This window comes from Megalopta genalis, chromosome 13 (assembly GCF_051020955.1).
Source record: "Megalopta genalis isolate 19385.01 chromosome 13, iyMegGena1_principal, whole genome shotgun sequence".
Classification (NCBI taxonomy): domain Eukaryota; kingdom Metazoa; phylum Arthropoda; class Insecta; order Hymenoptera; family Halictidae; genus Megalopta; species Megalopta genalis.
Window position 1 is genome coordinate 6,053,689 of NC_135025.1, and position 10,635 is coordinate 6,064,323.

Genomic DNA, 10,635 nt, shown 5'->3' on the forward strand with positions numbered 1-10,635 from the left:
TGATTACGATGTCCGTATGCATGCAACGATGGATCGTATTTCAACATATCGATGTATCGAATCAGAAACATTTATCGATATGTACATAAGTACATATGTAAAGTACATATGTACATCTTCTTCACTACACATGCCACCTAAATGTTAATAAAACGGAAAATATTGAGAGAGCTTGAGCTCGAAGTTTAAATAAACATTTGAACGTTAGAAATACGCTTGGTAATTAAATGTGCCCTGAAACTAATGTGATGTCGTCTATGTGTGATGGCGGGTAAAGAGTTAGTAGGCTATCAACAGCAGTTTGTTGAAGAAATTAACTACGATGAAATCGAAACAGAGCAGGTATTGTAATTTATAGTAATACCTTCGATTGATTGAGGAAACTGATGTTTTATCTTTTTTATTATTCGTCATAATGTTTATAAAATATTGATCAATTCGTATATTTGAAATTTTTAGAACTTATCTGTATTAATGAAAATTTTCACGTTTAAAACATAACCTAGACATTTTTTATAGACTTTTCAATTAAATTGTTGCTACCGATGAAGATTGATTGACCTTCTGCATTGGTATTTTGATAATAATATACGGGAGGTATTATTTGTTAAAGAATATGATTGATTAAAAAAGATTGTAATTTGTATTCTATTAGTTAGAAAAAATAAAAATCTTTATTGTTGTATAAACTTAAATAATTATTTCACATTCTATTCTTCCTCATTATTTGTAAATGATTTTTATTATGATCTCATGTTATTAATATTTTATTTGAAAAAGAGCTTCTTTTTTGATTTTAAGAAGGTTGGAACAAATTTTTAGATTAAATCACTCTTATTAAGATTAAGTGAAATTAAAATATATATGGCATTCATACATTATCCTCGAATTAATCTTTCTTATGCAGATAGTTGGAAAAGGTTCTTTTGGAGTAGTATGGAAAGGAAAATGGAAAGGGCAATACGTTGCAGTAAAGTACATCAATTCAGAAGGTGAAAGAAAGGCCTTTACAGTGGAAGTTAGACAATTGTCAAGGGTTGTGCACCCTAATATTGTTAAACTATATGGTGCCTGTACTAAAAATCCAGTCTGCTTAGTAATGGAATATGCGGAAGGCGGATCCTTATACAATGGTGTTTTTCTTTGTTTGATATTTTATGATATTTAATAGAACTGAGCTCTTGTTACTACTTGTAACTTCATGTATATCTTACAGTTCTACATTGTAACCCTCAGCCACAATATACTGCAGGTCATGCAATGAGTTGGGCTTTACAGTGTGCCCGTGGTGTTGCATATCTTCACAATATGAAACCAAAGCCTTTAATTCACAGGTAAATTTAATTAAAACTTCAGAATATATAAGTTCCTCCTTGAAATGGTAGTACAACCTAAAAAGAGATGAATGTACAAGAACGAATAAATGAAAAATTAGGAATAAAATTTGTTGTTAACTAGATGAGGTTTGTTCATGTAATTTGTTCATTAATTAGTGTTTTTGTTTATAAAAAACATTTTCAATATTCATTTGGAAAAGGCTTCTTTGTGTAAAATCACTTTAAAATTGTACTACTTATTCAGAGACCCATGTTGTGTTATTTAAAAATTCAGTTTTTAATAGTAACAATTACCGAAAATTATTTATATTACTTTTAGGGATTTAAAACCACCAAATTTGTTACTAGTAATGGGTGGACAGACTCTTAAAATTTGTGACTTTGGCACAGCTTGTGACTTAAATACATACATGACAAACAACAAAGGCTCTGCTGCTTGGATGGCTCCAGAAGTATTTGAAGGTTATAAATATACAGAAAAGTGTGATGTATTTAGTTGGGGTGTCATTCTGTGGGAGATATTGTCAAGGAAGAAACCATTTGATCAAATTGGTGGCTCAGCATACAGAATAATGTGGGCAGTGCATATGGGACAGAGACCTCCTTTGATTGAAGGCTGTCCAAAACCAATTGAAGATCTTATGACTAGGTAATTATTATAATTGATGCAAATTTATTTACAGTTCCATAAAATCAATATTGAAAATAATTTATAAAACAAAATATATCTTTTTGTTATTTATTTTATATTCTGTTAATTGAACATAATGAATGTGATAAAAAGGTAATATTAAAAATATTATTTGCTTTCTAATATGATAGTTTAATTGAAGCATTCCGTAATTAGTAACTATATTTTTACAATATAGAACTATTGTAATACTAACATAGTAAGTTTTGTATTCGATTGTTTTGTAATTCAATTTGTTTGAATACTTAAACATGGTAGAATTGATATTATTGGAAATAATATATTTACATTTACATAGTTGAACAAACAACACTTTATGCTCATACATTAATGGACATTACATTTCAGAATAAATGCGTGAATGAAACCTGATCTTCTTATTTCACTCTGCATTCAAAGACTGTTTATATTATGTTTGTTTACATTGTGGTCGTATAGTTCATCTGTCAGTAGTGTCAAATTGATAAGTTTGACACTCTTTATCTTCCAATGATCAACAACATATATTTTATACTTCTTACTTTCACTTGTCATTGATAGGCATACAAATAGAGAAGTTTGGGATAGAAGTAGGAAAATGTATGCAGAAATAGACAATTAATTAAATTATTTGAGAAATATGTTCAGAAACAACCAGATAGGTGCTAAATGATACCATTTCAATTACATGTTACTATAACTCTAAATTTTAGAAGATATAAGATGCTACAATATGTTACTAATATCCTCTAAATTCTGCTAAGAAAATCGTTTAAGTGTAGTATTTGACATACAATTTCTTCTGTAGTTCTGCATCTCCTTTTCACAGTTCGCTACCTTGCTTATCATTGGTTGTGATTACAGCAGTATGTAGTATTCTTATAATTTTTCACTTACACTGTGCCCATGTTGCTATTAACGAACGTTTAGTACATTCTGTAGGGATGAATGTTTTTCTTCACGAATATAAACAATCCACAGTTGAAGTCAATCTTCACAGCAATATAGATATTGAAAACGGAAAATTCTTGTGGCAGGTTTTAACACATTTTCTGATTGTCCACAAAATGTGATTGTGGAAACTTCATTCGCTCTGAGATTATTCCGCATCTTTATTTAGGGTTTTTCTAAATTTCTTCTTATGAATTTTAGGTTTTATCCTAGGTGAGGGTGAAGATTGGGGCACATAGTTCATCATAAAATATTCATTAAAGAAATTGGGGTCTTTGTAGCAACTATGGATTCTCCTTTGGAACAGCGATCTACTCTTTCATCCTCTTCCATGTTTAGGCACTGGGAGCAAAGTTTAGTGGTAAGTGAAATTGTCTTCAATGATTCTTGTCCATTATGGATTTCATCGAGTCTAATGACTACTTTCCCTTTCGTTTTTCTCTTGATGATCGAATGTTAGATGGAATAACATTCTTTCTTAAATTGTTATCCACATCAGTGCAAATGGATATATTGTGTGAAATTTTATGATTGCTCCCAGTTATTTTCTCATTAATTTTTCTGATAATAAAATATGGAAGGGAAAGTGTTGCATTTAGGAAGTCAGAGGAAATAAATAAAAGATAAATCAGGGAAATATTTTGTCAGGTGTGTTGCTCAAATACAATGATAGATAATCGTTTAGGAAGGCATTAGTTATCAATTACTAGTTATTTAGTTACTAGAAGGTATTAGTATAGTTACTACTACTTTATATTGGTTTCATTATTGTTGTATTAACATAAGGTATTTCTTAGTAAACTGCATGCTACTCGTCTGGTTTTGTACCCAAAAGCAATTATGGTATATATGGGTAATTGAAATGCTCCTAGAAATAATACAGGATGTTCAACTATGTGTAATAAATATTTTAAACGCTGATTGTACTAGGTAAAGTAAATTGAAAATTAGAAATAACGATATTGCACTTTCTTTTTTTTTTAAATTATAAACGGTTAAACGTTTTTTTCAGGTGGTTTATATATTATTTTTTATGATCTTAAACATTCATAGTTTAAGAACAAAGTCGAATCAGAGCACTGTCGCTTTTGTTTTTCATCTTATTGTAAAAATATTCCTTAAAGTATTTACAGCACATATTGAAACAAAATACATATTTCTTATTCATATTATATTGTCTTTTCTATTATACATGCATAGGTTGCAATGCCATTCAACTTTGTCATTTTAAAATAAAGTTGACATATTTTTTATATATTTCAGGTTCATCCATACCTAACTAATTATGTACAATAAATTTTGAACTATACTAGCACAATGTATACTTGTAATGTATATACATTGTATGTGTATACTTGTAATCTAAATAGTAAAATGCGTTAGCGCAGTACAAATTGTCTTTTATTCAATCAAAAAGAAATATTTTATTGTTTTAGGTGTTGGCATAAGTCTCCTGAAGAAAGACCATCAATGGATGTTGTAGTAGAAATAATGACAACATTATCACAATTTTTCAGTGGTCATTTAGAACCTGTCGAATATTCTGCCAGTATGTATATTTTAAGTTTGATGAAATCTTTAAGAATAATTAAGAAGCAAGTTTGATTAAAACATAGCAATAAAAATAATTTTACTATATATATAATATACAGAATTTACCCCTCAATACTGTAGGTATGATGTTCATTTTAAATTGAATATCTAAATTCTCTTTGTTAGTATTACAAGTAAATCAAAGAATGGCGATGACAGAAGGAATTATGTGAAGGTCATTTAATAGGTTTTTGTTTCCAAGATCATTACATTTCTCTGTAAATTAGTATCCATTTTTGTAATACGACGTTTCAATCGGTACATTCTGTTTTTTTGTTGTCTTCACCAGTCGCACATTTCAAAACTATTTAAATTCTATTGAATAATTTTTTATCGAATATCCTGTATGTGTATATCTTAATATAAGTATTTATTACTCCTTAGGTATTGAATCAGAAGAAGTTAATGATAATCATGTCCCTAAAGACGATACCTTAGATGTATCTGGTACCCTGGATTCTCAAATAAATGGATACACTCCTAATGGTACAATTAGAGCAAATGCTCCTAAAGAAACATCGAAACTTCCAAATGGGAAAGATAATTTATCAAATCCCTTCCGTAATAGTTGTAAAAATAATTCATTAGACAACGCATGCAGTAAAAAGCTTCAAAACAAACATTTTCCACCACTTCATATTGAATGTGATCAGGTTAGCATCTAATATATTTAATTGATTAATTACTTATTATTATTAGTTAATAAATTAGCACTTCAATAATTAAATAACATTCAAAAGCTTATCAACCCTAAAATTATTTAGAAGACTATTTTTTGAAAATTAATTTAGTACATACTCACAAATTTATATTTAAACATTTTCGTATTTGTAATTACAGAATACTTGGGAATTACCATGTCCTGATCCACAAATAGACTCGCCGGTCCTGAGGACGAAAACCACTGTTCAGAGTGAGTAAATTTGTTTGTATACTATCTATATTTGTATCCCAGTATTATTTTCTAATTTGTTGCAGTTCCTTATTGTTTATATTAGCAAATGATTAATGCTTATAATTTGAACATTTTTTAACATTACCAGTAAGTGTTTACATCATCTTGAAATGCTATCTCAAAATTAATTTATTGTTTCGTTGTGCAAGGTACCTTCAAGGTCATAACCCAGATATACTTTAAAGAATTTTGACACTTGTTAAAAGATGTAATGGAAAAAGGTGTTTGATTTCATGTTAAAAAATATCGATGGTTTCGAAAAAAAATTATATATTATGTGAATTTAACACAGTACAGTCTAAATGTTATTTATTAATCAGTTCGTGGTTGCTACAGCGATATAACATAGTTACCAAGGGAGGAGAACTCGTCTGAAGCGAGAGCTCCGAATTTGTGACTCACCGCGATAGTACTCTAATCCCAAAATAACATTCTCCGTATGATCCACAAAACTTTGCTTTCAGTGGGGAATGTGTAAGCCCAGACCTATTGTCGTCATTTAAGAACATTTTCGAATATCTAAAATTAATGATTATAGTTATTTTTATGTAAATTATAACTTAAAAAATATTTCATGTGAGAATAGTTTAATACATCAAATATAAATCTTCCTATATTTTACTATTATTTGAAAACTGTTATAAAACTCTTTAGGCAATTTTTAGTATATAGATTTTTCATATGTTACTTATAATAAATACTACCAAATACTAATATATGTATAGTTTAATAATAGTTTAAAAAAAGTTTAATAAGCGAATTAATTTTTAATTTGCTGGAAGTGTCTAAGCTATTTAATTATTAATTTAATTGTTTGATAGTTTATTGCCAATGCGACTATACATAAATTAATATAATTCCATGTCGTTATTATCAAAGTAATTTATATCTTATAAATGTTCACTTTTATTTTTCTGCTGAAAGTATGTATATAACAATATTATTTGTAAAAAATTTAAACGTGTCACCTAGCATGTTACGCTTTTCCCGTGAGGAATTCCTTAGGAGTTCGTCGATCGGTGACATCTACCCTGGCAAAGGGCCCGCGAAAACAGCCACATTGTGCGACTTCACTAAATTTAACTGCCAACTAATTGCCAGAACTTGTTCCTGATTGACACCTATTGATAGTTATAAAGGTCACACTCCATAAAGTTCAAAGTATAAAAAAGAATAGTGAATAGAAACAAATTATGCCATCGAAATAACAGATCCTATTACTATTGTTTTCATAAGATAAAGGAGAAGGCTACAGACTTTATTAATATGTTTTACAAAAGAGAAACATTAGATTATTATTTTAAGTTTTACAAAGAAGTTATAGAAAGGGATAAAGTAAAGTACAAGAAACTTTATTAATGGTTCTACCCAGTACAATGAATGGTGAAGCGAAGGATATTTTTGGATAAAACAGTCATTCTTAACAGTGACATTATTTTCCCATACAGTATCTTCAATTATTTTTCCTAAAATATGATAACCGAATGTATGTTGTACTTGAGGCACGTTTAGTCATCAACGAGTTCTCCTCTAACTGTTCCCCAGGAAAATCGAAATTTTGACCTAATCCAACCCTGAAGATGAATTAAGAACCGAAGAACCGTATTTTCTTCTTGGCTCATGATTGCACATCTTGTCTGGTGGGGGATACCTCGAAGCAGGTGTGGCTGACTCACCAGGCCCAATATAGATGCACGTTTGTTTAGTGCTCTCCCGACACACCATCAAGAACGACGGTCTTTCCTTCTCTTTCTCCTTTTTTCCCTATCATCTATATTAACGAAAATTACAATTTTTATAAAAAAAATCATCTTCCATATCCCGCCTTTTTATCATTGCTTGACCGGTCATCTTCTTGGTTCAATCCCGCGTTGTTCGTGAATGTTGATCGCTGTGACATCCTTCATGTGAGAACCTTGCCTGATTTTATTATGAACGAAGCCTTGATAGGCTTCAATATTTGGAAATGTGTGAGGAATATCCGAACATCGTCACCACGGACACGCTAAAACGGTGCTGGGTTTTACTGCGTTAGTACTTTTGCCTGCGTTTTTTCTTATTGTCAGCACAAATGGGGTGGTTTGGAGTAGAATAAATAAGGAAACACGGATAAAGTGAAGTTTTCACCTTCTTTTCACCTTTTACCAAATCTTTTATAGATTATTCTTTTATATATATGAGCAATTAATTCAGTATTTGATTGAAATAAAATTGTTCTGTAATTTTCTTGTAACAGCTAAAAAGAATGAAGAATGATTGATTAATTCTTAAGTTACCTATCCCATCTCTTTGAAACCGATTAGAATATGATAAAGAAATTAGAATTTTACTGAAAATTGTATGTTATACTAAAACATGTGTCAATATTATTGTCATAGATTTATTTGATACATAGTTAAAAATTACAATTATAATTTCATGTTCTAAACAATTTTTGAATATTCGTACATTTTAATATGTGTGTTTAAAAATTATTATTGATTATTAGGTAACAGCACAACTAATGAAGATTTGGACAATGTTTATCGTTTATTGGATGCTGACTTGAGACCACTCACACCAGATCAAACTTGTGAGAGATCAAAAGAAATTTTTGAAGAACATAAGCAGCTTGCACAAGAGTATTTAAAAGTTCAAACAGAAATAGCTCTCTTGGGACAACACAAAAACGAAATGCTTAAAAATTTAACTTTGGACAGTCTAAGGCAGCAGGAAGAACTTAGAAAACTCGAAGATGAGAAGGTGAGTTATTATAATGCGTACTTGAATATACCATGATTAATTTATTGACATGAATTGAAGATGGGAGATATTAACAGGTTTTCTAAATTGTAGGAATCTTTGATCAAGTTGTATCGAAATTTAAAACGGCAATTAGAAATAATGAAAAATCAAAGAATGAATAATGCCTTGAATGCGCAAATGGTAGGTCCTGCAGTTTCAGGGAATAATGGATGGTTTGTGATACCATGTCAAGAGCCTTCGAGACACTCCTGAATATCCATATTATTCACTATATAGTAAAGCAATGAGATCGTTCGTATTTCTCAATCAACAATAAACAAGGAGAAATTATCACCTCTGAATATGATAAGAGTGGTTAAGAAAAAGAAGGAAAAAGTATCGATTTCAAAGAAAGCTTGAAAATATGATGGATATCTTATGATATCCAAACAGTTTTAATTAAATATTAAATTACTGCTTTCTTGCATTTGATTGAGACTACCGTTAAGATTTCAAAAACATTTATAGGAAGCTCTAATATTTTCCATGAAAACAGTATGGAAAATAAGTTTTATTATGTCGTCCGTATTTATTGTAATTATTCCAAGTTTTTAATGTATTTGTTTCAGACTAACGACACATAAGCGTTTCGTGAAAACATGTTTTACATATGTACTTTGCTAAAAAATTTTTATGAAGAATTTTATTTTAAATAGAATTATATATATAAATGCATTTTACTTTTGCAATATTTTAAAATATCGCTGTATTGTCTTTAATAGCTAATAATATGAAAAGTCCCCATATTATATCGGTTAAAGTACAATTGAAGTCGTAGTATACTGTGTATATTAAATAAGTAATAAAGTGGCACTTGCGTGTCTTGTGCCTGATTTTGCACGATGTAGGTCAAACATGTGAAAACAATTGATTTTGCGCGACACCTGTAAAATTAGTACCTTATTGCATAATTGGTAACACATAACAGTGATTAACAGGTATTAGTTAACTGTCTGCGACATAGTGATTAGCACAGGTTATTTGTATAAGGTTTAACTGTGGTAAAATTAAGGATGTATCTTATCGTTATTTTACTGTTTAATTACTATCAGCCAGCAATTCAATCTCGTCATTACAAATAATTTATACAGTCACTTACTTATTGAATTACTGATACAATTATTAAGTATTAATAATTATATTTCAGTTACTCATAATAGAATTCGTCCTTTATATAAAGGATAATTTATAATTTATTTTGAATTGTTTCCTTACTTTAAAGAAAGCATGTATCTATCAACTAAATGTGAGTATAATTGAAGACTTGAATTTTAGTCCTCCATATGAAATAAATAAATCTTTTTTTATTTTATAATTATTTTCTATGCGAATTCCTATTACATATCTAGAATCTAATTAGTAACGGTATGTAAAACAATTGTTAAAAATTCAAGCAGCTAATTATAAAATTTTTAAACAACAGAAATCATTGATTTCTGACTGATTCTTTATTGACCTATATTTCACAAATGTTTACTTCTATGCGAACATATAATATTCGCAACAAAATTGTTTTTGTATTTCTTCCACGTCTAGCTACATGTATCTTTTTCTACTTGCTAATGGGGCCGGTTGATGCTCATAAAGAAAACTTCATTCACGATGATGCAATTCCTTTTTCTATTTTTGTATATGTTTATAGATCCCCAAGATATCCTTAAACAATTTGTAAACTATAATTTAAGAATTTTACGATTGAATTATGGCATGTACAAAATTTCATTTTTTTTTTTTAATTTGTACTACATATTTTGAGGTTTTTGTAAAAACTGACTCTGTTAATAAATAGTGTGATTATTATAGAAGTACTATCTCTTCTAATTTTTGATTTAGAGAACTCATTAACAAAATGATTATTACTAATTATAAAAATTAACAAACGTCGTACACCTTTTAGTATCTTTGCAAGCTCCGTATCGTGGAAACGTAAACAAAAACATTAGACTCAATGAAGGACCTCCATAAATTACTAACTTTTTACAAAAATATCACAAACTAGGAACAGATGAAATTGATTAATATATGAGAATTAACAAGCTTATGATCCGTTGTATGTACTATCATTCAAAAATATACCCAATTTAAGTCAGTTATAAACTAATCAATTTTTAACAAAGGTGTTTTAGTATTCCCTTAACGCAATAACTTTTTTAAAATCGGACTAAGTGACTTGAATCTTTTTTTTAGACGATATAGAAACTAGTCTACTAGACGATGACCAAAATGTCTTTTTTAAATTGTGCTATCACTTGGGATGACAAAAAAAGAAAAATAAAAATCTCTCGTCCTTTAACTTTTTTATCTGAGCCTATAACAAAAATTTAAAAAATGCAGTTGTTCGAAGA

General features: G+C 29.2%; 1 protein-coding gene and 1 long non-coding RNA gene across 2 annotated transcripts; one reads left to right on the forward strand and one right to left on the reverse strand.

The window, feature by feature from the left end:
- Positions 1-86: 86 nt before the first annotated feature.
- Positions 87-10,095, forward strand: LOC117224228 (mitogen-activated protein kinase kinase kinase 7). The gene is made up of 9 exons (XM_033477018.2): positions 87-342; positions 908-1,133; positions 1,217-1,334; positions 1,657-1,986; positions 4,395-4,507; positions 4,936-5,204; positions 5,392-5,464; positions 7,995-8,248; positions 8,342-10,095. Exons 1-9 carry the CDS (start codon positions 265-267, stop codon positions 8,501-8,503), a joined length of 1,623 nt encoding a protein of 540 aa, XP_033332909.1. The 5' UTR covers positions 87-264; the 3' UTR covers positions 8,504-10,095.
- Positions 2,063-5,436, reverse strand: LOC117224229 (uncharacterized). The gene is made up of 2 exons (XR_004491158.2): positions 5,354-5,436; positions 2,063-3,519 (listed from the first exon to the last, which is right to left on the reverse strand). It is a non-coding gene; the product is annotated as an uncharacterized LOC117224229 (long non-coding RNA).
- Positions 10,096-10,635: the final 540 nt, after the last annotated feature.